The 18,590-nt window shown below is 37.6% G+C and overlaps 1 protein-coding gene across 3 annotated transcripts; it reads right to left on the reverse strand.

Annotated features, from left to right (window-relative positions):
* Positions 1-423: 423 nt before the first annotated feature.
* Positions 424-14,612, reverse strand: LOC142968471 (uncharacterized). 3 transcript variants are annotated; one of them, XM_076108340.1, is made up of 18 exons: positions 14,499-14,612; positions 14,300-14,323; positions 14,030-14,119; positions 13,875-13,940; positions 13,716-13,781; positions 13,556-13,618; positions 13,098-13,121; positions 12,759-12,926; positions 11,394-12,417; positions 8,772-8,912; positions 7,533-8,409; positions 7,399-7,428; positions 7,037-7,198; positions 3,506-6,810; positions 3,105-3,245; positions 1,414-2,742; positions 1,013-1,153; positions 424-650 (listed from the first exon to the last, which is right to left on the reverse strand). In XM_076108340.1, exons 1-9 carry the CDS (start codon positions 14,506-14,508, stop codon positions 12,329-12,331), a joined length of 600 nt encoding a protein of 199 aa, XP_075964455.1. In that variant the 5' UTR covers positions 14,509-14,612; the 3' UTR covers positions 424-650; positions 1,013-1,153; positions 1,414-2,742; positions 3,105-3,245; positions 3,506-6,810; positions 7,037-7,198; positions 7,399-7,428; positions 7,533-8,409; positions 8,772-8,912; positions 11,394-12,328. The 3 variants fall into 3 exon arrangements, with proteins under 3 accessions (XP_075964455.1, XP_075964454.1, XP_075964456.1); XM_076108339.1 differs by having other exon boundaries at positions 13,556-13,621; positions 14,499-14,611; XM_076108341.1 differs by lacking the exon at positions 13,716-13,781 and having other exon boundaries at positions 13,556-13,621; positions 14,499-14,611.
* Between the last annotated feature and the right edge of the window lie 3,978 nt (positions 14,613-18,590).

The raw sequence follows: 18,590 nt of genomic DNA on the forward strand, positions 1-18,590 counted from the left end.
AAGTAAATAAAGTACAATGTTAAGTATTTATACTTAAGAGATCATAATAGTGTTATTCCAGCATGTAAAGCCTGCTTTAAAGGTTCAAATGTATTCATTTATAGTCATGTATACCAACAGTTAATTGCAATAAAAAAGGGATAATTCAATGAAATCTGCTATTTGAGTGAAGGCATATCTTAATTTTAAATATATGATGGATGACTCTTAACTATGTGTATACCTGTTGATATTATTGTTGGCAAGTTGTCATGTCAATTAAGCTTTTATTGTTTTAGTTTTTTTTTGTATTATTTTCAAGGTATTAAATACAAACAGCTGTTTGATACGGTGGGAAATCTATAAGAGAGAAGCAGGAAACCTACTTCTGGTGGAGATTATGAGGAATTTAAATATTTACAAACAAAAGACTGAACCAGTATGTTTCACAGGTTACAAGGATTTATTGAACAAAACATATCAGTTGTCTGAGATGACAAAAGTGCTCTTTAGGTAATATACTGATGCAATTTGCTATTGCCTCCTTAAGTTGGCAAAAGTAAAAGTATTGTAACTGCATCTTGTTCCTTCATGATTCTCAGCTGAAGAAGCTGGTCAGTCATCCCGCTGCTGCTCTGCAGTGGCCACTTCTGGCAGACTCCCTGTAGCACCTACAGCAAGAGAACACAATTTATATCAGAATATGGAACTACAGAGAAGCTGACAAAGTCTTGTTCTCAAACTAAAGGACTAAATAAAACAGTAGCATTATTACACACAGTAGTGTCATTATATTCTAAAAACACTGTATTGTAAACCAAAAGCTACTAATATCTTTTTGAAATTATTGTTTCTTTCAGTTCCAGGTTTGCAAACACCTGTGTAGCATTTAGTGATACTTCAGAAAGATATAAAAGGGAACATAATGTCCCTGTGATTATCATTACAGCAATGATCAAATCATCATTAAGATTTTTAAAAATGTAAAAACCACAAGATTAAAATATTTTAAAAGTTAAAGAATGTTTTTTACCGATTGTCTGCAAAGTAGCCACCGAACCTCCTGCTGTTACTCCTCCTCCGTTAGCAACTGCAGAATCCGACATCATAGTAGCAGCACAGGAACCTTTTTGTATTCCATCTGAGGTGAAACCTACTTCAACGATAGCTTCTACTGCACCCGGACAACACAGCAAAGAGAACGTTGTTGTTAATGGTCTAATTTGTCAGACCACTTTAACATGGACCATGAATGATATCAATTTAGTAAATGCACTTTACATTAAAGTCTGTTTAAATCAGTTGAACATCGATGAACATCGAAATCAACATCCACAGTTCATCTGGCTGATTCAAAGATATTTGCTGTGGTTACTATCATTACGTATACTTTTTAATAAGAAAGCAGTATTATCAAAGAACAGTGATACTCACCAGTGTCCATGTCTTTACCTGCTCTGGTTCTGGTGAGTCTTGAACTGTGCTGGGTTTTATATACTGAAGGTTAGTTAGGTATCATTTCTTCAAAAACGAAACTTAACATCTGATCAAAAGAGAACGTCACAAAGTCCATTCCACCCACATGAACTCAAGTAATTACAATTCCTGAGATAGTATGTCATCATATAGAACATAAGAACAAAGACTAAAGACAAACACTGAAGAGTTGCTAAACCAGTTCAGTTGTGACGGCTCCTTCAAACCTGCATTCAGGACAAACTTTCATCTTTAAGTCACGATAGAAAATAATGTTTTGGCTCTGGAGGTCGTGGTGGCTTTTATCAAGATCAAAGTAAATAAAGTACAATGTTAAGTATTTATACTTAAGAGATCATAATAGTGTTATTCCAGCATGTAAAACCTGCTTTAAGGGTTAAAATGTATTCATTTATATTCATGTGTACCAACAGTTAATTGCAATAAAAAAGGGATAATTCAATGAAATCTGCTGTTTGAGTGAAGGCATATCTTAAATACATGATGGATGACTCTTAACTGTGTGAAAACAGCTTGATGTAATACTGAACCTTTATCAGTGGAGGGTGGTATTTCCCTCCTATGTGAACGTTATCACCTGCAGCAAAGCTTCCTCAGGTCCCTTCATGTCGTGTTTGGGTGAAAATGAAAAGCTCATTTTTGTTTTACAGAAACATATCCAGTGATGAGCATCAAGCTGTTACAGATATAGTGGAAATACGTGTCTGTATACAACTGGAGGAGGATTCTGTGTTTCACGGGGGAAAAGTCTCTGCTGGTGTTTTGTTGATGTGGTCTGAGTTAATATTAGATTTAAGTGTATTGCTCAATATTTTGGTTCATGACTAAACATCTGCAAAACTAATGACATTCCCATCAGACTCAGCTGTTTGTGTTTAGTGTGTTTTGTCACGCTTAACTACAATGGTGAACATGGTTAACATTATATCAGCATGTTGGCATTATTGACATCATGAACATGCTGATGTTATCATTTAGATATCCAGTAGCTGATTATGAGAAATTTAAATATTAACAAACGAAAGACTGAACCAGTATGTTTCACAGGTTACAAGGATTTATTGAACAAAACATATCAGTCGTCTGAGATGACAAAAGTGCTCTTTAGGTAATATACTGACGCAATTTGCTATTGCCTCCTTAAGTTGGCAAAAGTAAAAGTATTGTAACTGCATCTTGTTCCTTCATGATTCTCAGCTGAAGAAGCTGGTCAGTCATCCCGCTGCTGCTCTGCAGTGGCCACTTCTGGCAGACTCCCTGTAGCACCTACAGCAAGAGAACACAATTTATATCAGAATATGGAGCTACAGAGAAGCTGACAAAGTCTTGTTCTCAAACTAAAGGACTAAATAAAACAGTAGCATTATTACACACAGTAGTGTCATTATATTCTAAAAACACTGTATTGTAAACCAAAAGCTACTAATATCTTTTTGAAATTATTGTTTCTTTCAGTTCCAGGTTTGCAAACACCTGTGTAGCATTTAGTGATACTTCAGAAAGATATAAAAGGGAACATAATGTCCCTGTGATTATCATTACAGCAATGATCAAATCATCATTAAGATTTTTAAAAATGTAAAAACCACAAGATTAAAATATTTTAAAAGTTAAAGAATGTTTTTTACCGATTGTCTGCAAAGTAGCCACCGAACCTCCTGCTGTTACTCCTCCTCCGTTAGCAACTGCAGAATCCGACATCATAGTAGCAGCACAGGAACCTTTTTGTATTCCATCTGAGGTGAAACCTACTTCAACGATAGCTTCTACTGCACCCGGACAACACAGCAAAGAGAACGTTGTTGTTAATGGTCTAATATGTCAGACCACTTTAACATGGACCATGAATGATATCAATTTAGTAAATGCACTTTACATTAAAGTCTGTTTAAATCAGTTGAACATCGATGAACATCGAAATCAACATCCACAGTTCATCTGGCTGATTCAAAGATATTTGCTGTGGTTACTATCATTACGTATACTTTTTAATAAGAAAGCAGTATTATCAAAGAACTGTGATACTCACCAGTGTCCATGTCTTTACCTGCTCTGGTTCTGGTGAGTCTTGAACTGTGCTGGGTTTTATATACTGAAGGTTAGTTAGGTATCATTTCTTCAAAAACGAAACTTAACATCTGATCAAAAGAGAGCTTCACAAAATCCAAGGCTCAAGGGTGTCAGCTCCACACAGCCTCACTACTGTGGTCTGCCCAAGAGATTTCCCAAGAGATTGTCCTTCAGGATATCCTCTCCTTTTAGCCACCAGCCACAGCTAATCGCGATTGAACAGCTGCAGCTGGCATCCGGGACAAAGGGTGGCACCCGAGAAGACTGAGGGAAAACAGAGGGAGAGCACACACACAACACGGCACGTAACACATGCTATACTTTATTTCAATGACATTTTATAGCTTTCTATATTGTGATTTTTATGGCATATTATGACATGTTTATGACATACGATACTATGACTTTTTTATGAAGTAGTATAGTGACTTTTTTACATAATTTACACATTTGTATTGCATACAATACTATGAGATTATGACACTTCTTTAAAGAAATACTATACCATTACATTTTCAATGACATACAATGTTTAGTAGGTACAGCAGCATGACAGTAGACTCATGTCAGAGCAAAGCATTTCATAATTTGATGAAAAGTGTAATAAATAAATGAGTAATCCTGGAATAGTTTACAAACCATCATACATCTTTGCATATGTTGTTCTTACAATCATTTTGAAATCAGGAAATCACTGAAGAATGAAAAATTCTCAATTTTAAGTTAAAATCTCATCTGTGTGATCATCTCATGACTGAGGCCCAAATGTGAGTGATGAATGCAAAGCTTCATAGCAACATGTTGGTCTCAAAAACTTGATTAACTTAAAAAGTATTACATATTTTTAGAAATGTTTTCCTAACACTTCTGTTAGTCCCATGCCTCACCCATGTGATGACTCACATTCCAGTGAGGAGACAAAACAAGTGTTGAATGAAAATGTGCAATGAGAAAAGGCCTGAAAATGACTCTCCAGCCTCATTCTTGTGTTGATTCTCACATCACCGTCACAGACAGACACCACCATAGTTGCATCCATGTTTAGCTCCAGTTGAAAGCCTGTGCATGTGGAGCATGCTGGATGGTTTAGTGTTGGAGCATATCAAGACATCCCGGAGCTCAACATGAGTTTGAATGTTATTTAGTTCAGAATCCTGTTCTCATAGTAACAGGTTGTTGATATTATTGTTGGCACGTTCTCATGTCAATTAAGCTTTTACTGTTTTAGTTTTTGTTAAATTGTTTTCAAGGTATAAAATACAAACAGCTGTTTGATACGGTGGGAAATCTATAAGAGAGAAGCAGGAAACCTGCTTCTGGAGATTATGAGGAATTGAAATATTTACAAACAAAAGACTGAACCAGTATGTTTCACAGGTTACAATGATTTATTGAACAAAACAAATCAGTTGTCTGAGATGACAAAAGGGAGTACTTTCAAAGAAATATATCAGCATTGTCAAAGAACGGTGATACTCACCAGGGTCATGTCTTTACCTGCTCTGGTTCTGATGAGTCTAGAACTGTGCTGGGTGTTATCTACTGAATGTTAGTTACGTACCATTTCTTCAAAAATGAAACTTCAAATCTGAACAAAAGAGAGCTTCACAAAATCCAAGGCTCAAGGGTGTCAGCTCCACACAGCCTCACTACTGTGGTCTGCCCAAGAGATTTCCCAAGAGATTGTCCTTCAAGATATCCTCTGCTTTTAGCCACCAGCCACAGCTAATGGCGATTGAACAGCCGCGTCCAATCAGCCGCTGCAGCTGGCATCCGGGACAGAGGGTGGCACCCGAGAAGACTGAGGGAAAACAAAGGGAGAGCACACACACAACACGGCACGTAACACATGCTATACTTTATTTCAATGACATTTTATAGCTTTCTATATTGTGATTTTTATGGCATATTATGACATGTTTATGACATACGATACTATGACTTTTTTATGAAGTAGTATAGTGACTTTTTTTTTACATAACTTACACATTTGTATTGCATACAATACTATGAGATTATGACACTTGAAAGAAATACTATACCATTACATTTTCAATGACATACAATACAAAAAACTAAGGAATGTTTTGCTCCAAAGGCCTGTGTCCTCATGTGAAACTTTGTGTGAACTTCCTCTGACACCAAGTGTCTCAGCTGGTTTTGTGATTAGGTGTCACAGATGACTACTTGGTGAGCATTTCATCCGTTTGTCCTAAATATAAGATAATAAACCTGTTGAACATGTCAGTGTTTACGCAGAGCTGATTTGCAACCATGACGTTTCCTGATTAGGATAAGATGACCTTTAACCCAACGAATTGTCAAAGAAACGTCTCCAAAATATGTTCCAGACTTTATGCAAATGACTCTGTGCCAAGGAATTTGTGTGTTTTCCATAGTGTATGCAAATTACTCTGTCAGCGCACTGGCCTGTTTCTCCTGTATAAATGCCAGAGACTCAGAGACAAACCTTTGACTCATATTCTGTATGTGTTCAACCCTGTCTCCTTCTTGCAAGAATAAATGTCCCGTTTGATGATTTTTACATCGGTCTCGAGTGAATTTTTCTAACAAATACTATGACTTTTTATGACATATGACATATTATAAATGCTTCTATGACACCACTGTTAGTCCCATGCCACACCCATGTGATGACAAGTGTTGAATGCAACGTGTAATCATAAAAGGCCTGAAAATGACCCTCCAACCTCATTCTTTTGAGTTGACTCACCCATCACCATCATAGACAGACGCCACCATCGTTGCATTCATTTTTAGCTTCAATTTGAAAAGCCTGTTACCGCAAAGCAGCATTCAATAATATTACTATAACAATGGTTGAGGTGACTGTGTGTGAAGGAAAAGGTGTCAATCACAGTTATAATACAACAGCTGATAATCTCCTTCCTCACAGCTGTACGAGATTTATAGCATCTTTCAGCTCAGTGTTTTGGTTTTATGGCCCACAAGTTAATAATTTACTCACCCAGTACCTTTTGAGGAATGTAAATATTTACAGAAGACACACTGAACCAGTATCTTTAACAGACAGATTTATTATAACATTTCAGTTTTCTGAGATGACAAAAGTGCTGATTAGGAAATTAACTGGTGTAATTTACAATTGCATTCCTACTTGGCAAAAGTTGTAAAAAAAAAATGATTTTCAGATAAGTGCAGCCAGTCCTAGCAGAGTTCCTCCGACGCCTGCTCCAAAGCTGGATACGGCTGCAGTGGCAAATCCTGACAGACCAGCTGCACCTACAGCACGAGTATACGTTTTACATCAGGACATGGAGCTACGGAGAAGCTGAGGCTTGTCCTCAAGCTAAAAACACCAACCTTATTATAGACTACACAGTCATTATATTCTACCTAACACTTAGCCCAAAGCTAAAAAAAACAATAATGCGAAATGACCATTAAGATACAACAGTTAAAACCACAAGATTCAAATACATTTTTAAAATCAAGTAACGATGTTTACCAAATGCCTGCAAAACAGCCACTGCGCTTCCTGCTGCCACTGCGCCTCCGTTAGCCACTGCAGCAGCTGACATCATGCCGGCAGCATAGGATCCTGCTGCGATCCCAGCTGTGGTGAAACCTATGGCTCCCAGAACAAAAGGAGCCCCGACCACACCAACCACTGCACATGAACAACACAGCAGAGGGACCTTTGTTGTTAATTATAATGTGCTACTTTCTCAGGCCACTTTAAAATGGATAATGCATGATTTCATTTTTGCATGTAAATGTTTTTTTTCCTTCTTTTTTTTGTGATAAACCTGTTAGAATCAGTGGGAAAAGTAAAAACGGTTGATCCAGAAAGTCTGTACAAAGTCATACCTGCTCCTCCTCCGAGTGCAACAAACGTCACTGAAAGATAAGATGAAAACCGAAATCAACATTTGCTGTGGTTCTGTAATAAAAGCATATAAGTGAAAGTAAATCAGTATTGTGAAAGGAACAGTGATACTCACATAGTCCCATCTCTTGCTGTAGTAGTAGCTACTGATGAGCTTGGGCGATGGGCTGGGCTTTATATACTGAGGGTGAGTTAGGTACCACTTCATACGTACCATTTATTCAAAAATTAAACTTCAAGTCTGATCAAAAGAGGGTGGCACAGAGTCCATTCAGAATAAACTTTCATCATCACGATAGAAAATAATGTTTTGGCTGGTGGTGGCTTTTATCAAGATCAAAGTAAATAAAGTACAATGTTAAGTATTTATACTTAAGAGATCATAATAGTGTTATTCCAGCATGTAAAGCCTGCTTTAAAGGTTCAAATGTATTCATTTATAGTCATGTATACCAACAGTTAATTGCAATAAAAAAGGGATAATTCAATGAAATCTGCTATTTGAGTGAAGGCATATCTTAATTTTAAATATATGATGGATGACTCTTAACTATGTGTATACCTGTTGATATTATTGTTGGCAAGTTGTCATGTCAATTAAGCTTTTATTGTTTTAGTTTTTTTTTGTATTATTTTCAAAGTATTAAATACAAACAGCTGTTTGATACGGTGGGAAATCTATAAGAGAGAAGCAGGAAACCTACTTCTGGTGGAGATTATGAGGAATTTAAATATTTACAAACAAAAGACTGAACCAGTATGTTTCACAGGTTACAATGATTTATTGAACAAAACATATCAGTTGTCTGAGATGACAAAAGTGCTCTTTAGGTAATATACTGATGCAATTTGCTATTGCCTCCTTAAGTTGGCAAAAGTAAAAGTATTGTAACTGCATCTTGTTCCTTCATGATTCTCAGCTGAAGAAGCTGGTCAGCCATCCCACTGCTGCTGCTCTGCAGTGGCCACTTCTGGCAGACTCCCTGTAGCACCTACAGCAAGAGAACACAATTTATATCAGAATATGGAGCTACAGAGAAGCTGACAAAGTCTTGTTCTCAAACTAAAGGACTAAATAAAACAGTAGCATTATTACACACAGTAGTGTCATTATATTCTAAAAACACTGTATTGTAAACCAAAAGCTACTAATATCTTTTTGAAATTATTGTTTCTTTCAGTTCCAGGTTTGCAAACACCTGTGTAGCATTTAGTGATACTTCAGAAAGATATAAAAGGGAACATAATGTCCCTGTGATTATCATTCCAGCAATGATCAAATCATCATTAAGATTTTTAAAAATGTAAAAACCACAAGATTAAAATATTTTAAAAGTTAAAGAATGTTTTTTACCGATTGTCTGCAAAGTAGCCACCGAACCTCCTGCTGTTACTCCTCCTCCGTTAGCAACTGCAGAATCCGACATCATAGTAGCAGCACAGGAACCTTTTTGTATTCCATCTGAGGTGAAACCTACTTCAACGATAGCTTCTACTGCACCCGGACAACACAGCAAAGAGAACGTTGTTGTTAATGGTCTAATATGTCAGACCACTTTAACATGGACCATGAATGATATCAATTTAGTAAATGCACTTTACATTAAAGTCTGTTTAAATCAGTTGAACATCGATGAACATCGAAATCAACATCCACAGTTCATCTGGCTGATTCAAAGATATTTGCTGTGGTTACTATCATTACGTATACTTTTTAATAAGAAAGCAGTATTATCAAAGAACAGTGATACTCACCAGTGTCCATGTCTTTACCTGCTCTGGTTCTGGTGAGTCTTGAACTGTGCTGGGTTTTATATACTGAAGGTTAGTTAGGTATCATTTCTTCAAAAACGAAACTTAACATCTGATCAAAAGAGAACGTCACAAAGTCCATTCCACCCACATGAACTCAAGTAATTACAATTCCTGAGATAGTATGTCATCATATAGAACATAAGAACAAAGACTAAAGACAAACACTGAAGAGTTGCTAAACCAGTTCAGTTGTGACGGCTCCTTCAAACCTGCATTCAGGACAAACTTTCATCTTTAAGCCACGATAGAAAATAATGTTTTGGCTCTGGAGGTCGTGGTGGCTTTTATCAAGATCAAAGTAAATAAAGTACAATGTTAAGTATTTATACTTAAGAGATCATAATAGTGTTATTCCAGCATGTAAAACCTGCTTTAAGGGTTAAAATGTATTCATCTATATTCATGTGTACCAACAGTTAATTGCAATAAAAAAGGGATAATTCAATGAAATCTGCTGTTTGAGTGAAGGCATATCTTAAATACATGATGGATGACTCTTAACTGTGTGAAAACAGCTTGATGTAATACTGAACCTTTATCAGTGGAGGGTGGTATTTCCCTCCTATGTGAACGTTATCACCTGCAGCAAAGCTTCCTCAGGTCCCTTCATGTCGTGTTTGGGTGAAAATGAAAAGCTCATTTTTGTTTTACAGAAACATATCCAGTGATGAGCATCAAGCTGTTACAGATATAGTGGAAATACGTGTCTGTATACAACTGGAGGAGGATTCTGTGTTTCACGGGGGAAAAGTCTCTGCTGGTGTTTTGTTGATGTGGTCTGAGTTAATATTAGATTTAAGTGTATTGCTCAATATTTTGGTTCATGACTAAACATCTGCAAAACTAATGACATTCCCATCAGACTCAGCTGTTTGTGTTTAGTGTGTTTTGTCACGCTTAACTACAATGGTGAACATGGTTAACATTATATCAGCATGTTGGCATTATTGACATCATGAACATGCTGATGTTATCATTTAGATATCCAGTAGCTGATTATGAGAAATTTAAATATTAACAAACGAAAGACTGAACCAGTTCACAGGTTACAATGATTTATTGAATAAAACATATCAGTTGTCTGAGATGACAAAAGTGCTCTTTAGGTAATGTACTGATGTAATTTGCTATTGCCTCCTTAAGTTGGCAAACGTAAAAGTATTTTAAATACATCTTGTTCCTTCATGATTCTCAGCCGAAGAAGCCGGTCAACCATCCCACTGCTGCTCCGGTGGCTGCCAGAACTGCAGTGCCAGCTCCAGACAGACCAGCTGCAGCTACAGCACGAGTATACAATATATATCAGAATATGGAGCTACAGAGAAGCTGACAAAGTCTTGTTCTCAAACTAAAGGACTAAATAAAACAGTAGCATTATTACACACAGTAGTGTCATTATATTGTAAAAACACTGTATTGTAAACCAAAAGCTACTAATATCTTTCTGAAATTATTGTTTCTTTCAGTTCCAGGTTTGCAAACACCTGTGTAGCATTTTGTGATACTTCAGAAAGATATAAAAGGGAACATAATGTCCCTGTGATTATCATTCCAGCAATGATCAAATCATCATTAAGAGAAAAAAATATAAAAACCACAACATTTTAATATTTTGTTTTTATACCTATTTGCTGGAAAAAAGCCACCACACCTCCTGCTGCCACTCCTCCTCCGTTATTAATTGCAAAAAACGACATGATACTAGCAGCAATGGAGCCTGCTGTGATCCCAGCGGAGATGAAACCTGCTGCTCCCAGAGCAACAGGAGCCGCGACCACAGCACCTACTGCACCTGGACAACACAGCAGAGAGAACGTTGTTGTTCATGGTCTAATTTGTCAGACCACTTTAACATGGATCATGAATGATATCAATTTAGTAAATGGCACTTTACATTAAAGTCTGTTTAAATCAGTTGAAGAAGTAAACACAGGTGATCCATGAAGGCTGTACAAAGTCTTACCTCCAACTATTAACACAACAAACCCTGAAATGCAGGATAAACATCGAAATCAACATTCACAGTTCATCTGGTTTATTCAAAGATATTTGCTGTGGTTACTATCATTACTTATTTTTTAATAAGAAAAGCCTATATCAAAAAAACTATCAGTACTTTCAAAGAAATATATCGGTATTATCAAAGAACAGTGATACTCACCAAGGTCCATGTCTTTACCTGCTCTGGTTCTGATGAGTCTAGAACTGTGCTGTGTGTTATCTACTGAAGGTTAGTTACGTAACATTTATTCAAAAATGAAACTTCAAATCTGAACAAAAGAGAGCTTCACAAAGTACATTCCACCCACATAAACTCAAGTATTTAAATTCCTGAGGTGGTAGGTCGTCACTTTATATAGAACATAAGAACAAAGACAAAAGACAAACACTGAAGAGTTGCTAAACCAGTTCAGTTGTGACGGCTCCTTCAAACCTGCATTCAGGACAAACTTTCATCTTTAAGCCACGATAGAAAATAATGTTTTGGCTCTGGAGGTCGTGGTGGCTTTTATCAAGATCAAAGTAAATAAAGTACAATGTTAAGTATTTATACTTAAGAGATCATAATAGTGTTATTCCAGCATGTAAAACCTGCTTTAAGGGTTAAAATGTATTCATCTATATTCATGTGTACCAACAGTTAATTGCAATAAAAAAGGGATAATTCAATGAAATCTGCTGTTTGAGTGAAGGCAAATCTTAAATTTAAATATATAATTGATGACTCTTAACTGTGTGAAAACACCTGTTGACATTATTGTTGGCAAGTTCTCATGTCAATTAAGCTTTTATTGTTTTAGTTTTTTTTGTATTATTTTCAAGGTATAAAATACAAACAGCTGTTTGATACGGTGGGAAATCTATTAGAGAGAAGCAGGAAACCTGCTTCTGGAGATTATGAGGAATTGAAATATTTACAAAGGAAAGACTGAACCAGTATGTTTCACAGGTTACAATGATTTATTGAACAAAACATATCAGTTGTCTGAGATGACAAAAGTGCTCTTTAGGTAATGTAGTGATGTAATTTGCTATTGCCTCCTTAAGTTGGCAAAAGTAAAAGTATTGTAACTGCATCTTGTTCCTTCATGATTCTCAGCCGAAGAAGCTGGTCAGCCATCCCACTGCTGCTCCGGTGCCTGCCACAGCTGCAGTGGCCACTGCTGGCAGACTCCCTGTAGCTCCTACATTAAGAGAACACAATTTATATCAGAATATGGAGCTACAGAGAAGCTGACAGTCTCGTTCTCAAACTAAAGGACTAAATAAAACAGTAGCATTATTACACACAGTAGTGTCATTATATTGTAAAAACACTGTATTGTAAACCAAAAGCTACTAATATCTTTCTGAAATTATTGTTTCTGTGTAGCATTTTGTGATACTTCAGAAAGATATAAAAGGGAACATAATGCCCCTGTGATTATCATTCCAGTAATGATCAAATCATCATTAAGAAAAAAAACAACAACCGAAAAACCCACAAGATTACAAATATTAAAAAAATTAAAGAATGTTTGTTTACCTGCTGCCTGCAAACCAGCCACCACACTTCCTGCTACCACTCCTCCTCCGTTAGCAACTGCAGCAGCCGACATCATACTAGCACCAATGGAGCCTGCTGCGATCCCAGCGGAGGTGAAACCTGCTGCTCCCAGAACAACAGGAGCCCCGACCACAGCAGCTACTGCACCTGGACCACACAGCAGAGAGAACGTTGTTGTTCATGGTCTAATTTGTCAGACCACTTTAACATGGATCATGAATGATATCAATTTAGTAAATGGCACTTTACATTAAAGTCTGTTTAAATCAGTTGAAGAAGTAAACACATGTGATCCATGAAGGCTGTACAAAGTCTTACCTCCAACTATTAACGCAGCAAACCCTGAAATGCAGGATAAACATCGAAATCAACATTCACAGTTCATCTGGCTTATTCAAAGACAGACCAGCTGCACCTGCAGCAGGAGAACACAATTTATATCAGAATATGGAGCTACAGAGAAGCTGACAAAGTCTTGTTCTCAAACTAAAGGACTAAATAAAACAGTAGCATTATTACACACAGTAGTGTCATTATATTGTAAAAACACTGTATTGTAAACCAAAAGCTACTAATATCTTTCTGAAATTATTGTTTCTTTCAGTTCCAGGTTTGCAAACACCTGTGTAGCATTTAGTGATACTTCAGAAAGATATAAAAGGGAACATAATGTCCCTGTGATTATCATTACAGCAATGATCAAATCATCATTAAGAACCCCCCGAAAAACCCCACAAGATTACAAATATTTTAAAAATGAAAGAATATTTTCTTACTTGCTAGCTGGTAACCAGATATTCCTCCTCCATCCGACTTCATACTATTAGCATAGCATTCTGCTGCTGCAATGATCAAATCATCATTAAGAAAAAAAAAAAAAAAACGAAAAACCCACAAGATTACAAATATTAAAAGAATGAAAGAATATTTTTATACCTGCTGTCTGGCAACCAGCCAATCTTGCTACAGTCGGCATCATACTTGCAGCATAGCATTCTGCTGCTGCAATGATCAAATCATCATTCAGATTTAAAAAAACAACCGAAAAACCTATAAGATTACAAATATTTTAAAAATTAAAGAATATTTTTTTACCTGCTGTCTGGCAACCAGCCAATCTTCCTTCAGCCGACATCATACTTGCAGCATAGCATTCTGCTGCTGCAATGATCAAATCATCATTCAGATTTAAAAAAAATGTTAACACCACAAAATTTAATATATTTTAAAAATGAAAGAATGTTGTTTACCTATTTTCTGCAAAGTAGCCACCTGACCTCTAGCGGAGGTGAAACCTGCTGCTCCCAGAGCAACAGGAGACGAGACCACAGCGACTAGGCCTACCTCACGTAGACAACACAGCAGAGAGAACGTTGTTGTTAATGGTCTAATTTGTCAGGCCACTTTAACATGGATCATGAATGATATCAATTTAGTAAATGGCACTTTACATTAAAGTCTGTTTAAATCAGTTGAAGAAGTAAACACATGTGATCCATGAAGGCTGTACAAAGTCTTACCTCCAACTATTAACGCAGCAAACCCTGAAATGCAGGATAAACATCGAAATCAACATTCACAGTTCATCTGGTTTATTCAAAGATATTTGCTGTGGTTACTATCATTACTTATTTTTTTAAAAGAAAAGCCTATATCAAAAAAAACTATCAGTACTTTCAAAGAAATATATCAGTATTGTCAAAGAACAGTGATACTCACCAAGGTCCATGTCTTTACCTGCTCTGGTTCTGATGAGTCTAGAACTGTGCTGTGTGTTATCTACTGAAGGTTAGTTACGTACCATTTCGTCAAAAACGAAACTTAAAATCTGAACAAAAGAGGGCGTCACCTGTGTTGCCACCTCCTCAGTAAGTAAAGCAGCTATTGGCTGTCCTAAAAGTTGCTAAATGACGTCATTACCTAATTTGCATAATTCTAAAAAGTGAGTAAAAAAACTACAAATGAACTTTCTTCTGTTGGTTATTTTTTTCTTTTTCCATCACTTCTTATGGACCCCATTGTTAATCCCCGTCATAACAGGGATTGTCAATCCGTATAACCATTAAGACATTTATATCTACAAACCGCTCTGCAAGCCTGGGCAGCGTCAGCTGCCGCTTAGCGCATGCGCGATTCATTTGCCGTTTGGACGCGGAGAGTGCGTCGCCTCTTCTCTCTGGCTGTCGCTGAAACTACTGTGTGAGACTACTGTGAGACTGCCCGCCTGTGAGTGCTTTGGGACGGCGGAGGGGCTCACGGCAGCACCCACTGCTCGTTGAGGACAGTAACTGCAAAAAAATCGCCAAGAGGATTTGGAAAGGCGCCAGATTTAGTGAGAAGGTCACCAAGTTGGCAACACTGCGCGTCATTATGCAAGCCCATTTACACAAGCAAAAAAAAAAAGTCAATGTTTTGTTTTGTTTTTTTACTTTTTCTGCCAGTGTGGAGGATTTCAGTATTAAAAGCATTATTAGTATGATTAATAACACCCCAAGTGGTGAGTAGAAGTATCACAATAATAAGAATGTCAAAATATGGTAAAATGTCACAATATATTTACCTATGGAATGAATAATATGTTTACAGTATGTTTACCATATAAGTGTTACGCCATAAAAGACAATCATTGAATGTATTAAACTGTGAAGAATAGCCAAGGGACAGACAGGGATTTTGAGATAGGCATTGCAGAGACCACCAGGACCAGAGGAGGAGTCCGGAAGACTTCAACCAAACACTGAGCTGATAACTGCCTGAAGCCAGGAGGGGCTATTGAATTTCGGCCAATCACAGAGGCTGATACTGGACATTTAAACTTTCAGAGAGGGACTTTTAAATATAGGATAGTGCCAGAGGGTGTTGGCTTGAGTTCGCGCCGTTACCACTCTGTGTAGTTGACCAGCTGGACTGGCCTATTAGGTGGGCAGTGTGAGAACTCTGCCCTGCGGGACATATTGATATCGATAGAGTAATTCAGCAAAATATATATATATATATACACACGTGGACAAAATCATCAGCATACTTAAGGATGGTGACTGAATTGTCTTGGGCTGTGAAATTGTTGGTGTATAAGGAGAGGAGCCAATGTGATAAGACACAGATTGTCATAATCACAGGAACCCACAGCTGATAATGTCCCGACTATGCAGTTATCCTCAGCTGTACGAGCTTCATATCTTTCAGAGTGGTGTTTGGGTTTTACGGCCCACAATTCAACTGTCGGCAGAAAACAAAATGCTGCTTTCATTTCAAAAAGCTAATGAACCAGTGAACACTTTCCAATCACTAACTCAGTCCTTTTTGGTGGACATGATGAGGAATGGAAATGTTTACAGACGACACACATGGACCAGAATCTCTCAGAGGATGCACAGATTTATTGAACAAAACATTTCAGTCGTCTGAACTCACAGAAGGGCTGTTTAGTAGGTACACTGAAGTAATTCTCTTCAGCGGAAGAAGCTGGTCAGCCATCCCACTGCTGCTCCGGTGCCTGCCACAGCTGCAGTGGCAGCTCCTGACAGACCAGCTGCACCTACAGCACGATTTAACAGCTTTTATTTGTCAGAAAGTGGAGCTACGGAGAAACTGAGAAAGACACCTGTGTAGGATTTTGTGATACTTCAGAAAGATTTAATAGGGCACATAATGCCCCTGTGATTATCATTCCAGCAATGATCCTCCCACCATTAAGATACACAAACTAGGAGAGTGTTGTTCTCAAGCTACAAGACTAAAGGAAACAGTGGAACTATTGTCATCACAGTGTATCATTCAATAGAACCAAACCATTTTATTCTGTCGATTACCTACACTAACTATCTACATACATATACATCTCTATTGTGACAATGCTACATTGCTGTTGTTTCAGGTCCAGGTTTGCCCGACACTTCTGGGATCGTATTTGTTTGCACTTTGAAAAGACATTAGAAGTAACGCAGCACGTGATTCTCCTTTTATTGTTCCAGCAATGATCATCTCACCATTCTGATACATCAGTTAAAACTACCATAAACATATCTAGTCAAGATGTTTACCTGCTGCCTGCAAACCAGCCACCACACTTCCTGCTGCCACTCCTCCTCCGTTAGCAACTGCAGCAGTCGACATCATTTTCGCACCAATGGAGCCTGCTGCGATCCCAGCGGAGGTGAAACCTGCGGCTCCCAGAACAATAGGAGCCCCGACCAAAGCAACTACTGCACATGGACAACAACACAACAGAGAGAAGGTTGATGCTAATGACAGAGTGCGATTTGTTTGGCCACTTTTAGATGGATCATGCATGATACAAGTACAGCATGTGAATGGATTTTCTACATTAAGGGGTGTTAAGATCAGTTGAAAAAGTAAACACAGGTGATCCATAAAGGCTGTACGGTCTTACTTGCTCCTGCTCCAATGGTAGCAGCCGTCACTGAAACACAAGAGACAGACATTTGCCATGGTTATTATAATCATTATACGTTTATTAGGAAACCATACAAGTTAAAGAATCAGTACTTTAACTGTATAATATATTAGATTAGATACTTACTAATAGGACCCATGTCTTCTCTACTGGTCTGACGAACTGCCCTGACCTTTATTCTCCTGAGAAACGAAGCACTGTTAAAATCTGAACAAAAGAGGGCGCCAGTCACTTCTACTTCCTCTATGACACAAAGGAATACATTGTATTAAACCTTAAACATAATCAAAGAACAGGAAGTGAACTATATTCAAGCATTGTGCAGAAAACTTCGTTGAATGAACCTCTAATTCTCCAACTGACGGATCACAAAAGCTTTATTGCTAATACGTTAACGTTTGCTCCCCAAACCACGCCTTAAACAGTGAGAGCAAAGAAGAAAACAATACTAAATATGAACGTACTATTTATTCTAACTGTTAGGTTTTTAAGAACAAAGGATGAAGGAGCCTGCAGGCCGCAGGCACTCTTCTACTGCGAGCTTCTTACTGCGCACGCGCATCAGAAGAATGAGCTGGACCCGGTCCAAAATTAAAACAATATTTAATGTACTACACAAAGTTCACTTACAAACTGAATTAACTATCAATAGTAATGTTCTCGAGAGCAGAGACCACATACACGCATCTCCTCACAGTCCGGCGCGGCCAGTTAGCTGAAAATGAGAGCTGCAGTGATCTGAGGTAAACTCCCTAAAACATTGTCTTTTATATCCCCTGAGAGTCGGAAAGTGTCCGATACTGTCATAAAACGTGTGAATGACCCTCCGTGGCGATTAGTGATTGGCTTCATTTGAATTCTGCCCCCTCCCATTATCGATCCCTTAGCAAAACATCTTGAACTCCTCCTCTCTGTCCTGCTGGTCAGCTTGGCATTTGACCGTCCCACTGGCCCCATCCTCCATCGATGAGGTCGCCTCCATTTGCTGCTGCATGTCTGACACCTCACTCAGAATCCCTATCTGACCCTCAAAACTATTCTTAGTGTTTTAATACCTACAGTGACTATACTTCTATGATTTAATACATTCAATGAGTTAATATACTGTAACATATAATATCCTCTATAAGTAAGAATATTGTAAACCTATAATACATTCCATATGGAAACATATTGTGACTAACATATTTATTATTGTAACACTTCTACTCACCACTAGGGGTGTTATTAAATCCTACTAATAATGCGTTTAATACTGAAATTCTCCACATAACTAAACGATCAGCTCTCATAGGGTGCTACAGGGAATTGACTTAAAATGAAATGATTTGTCTTTTTAACTACAATCTCACTTTGACACTTTCACGACGCAGCATTTCATCAGACTAACGTTA

This window comes from Anarhichas minor, unplaced genomic scaffold (genome assembly GCF_050575085.1).
Source record: "Anarhichas minor isolate MPS153535 unplaced genomic scaffold, ASM5057508v1 ptg000040l, whole genome shotgun sequence".
Lineage (NCBI taxonomy): Eukaryota > Metazoa > Chordata > Actinopteri > Perciformes > Anarhichadidae > Anarhichas > Anarhichas minor.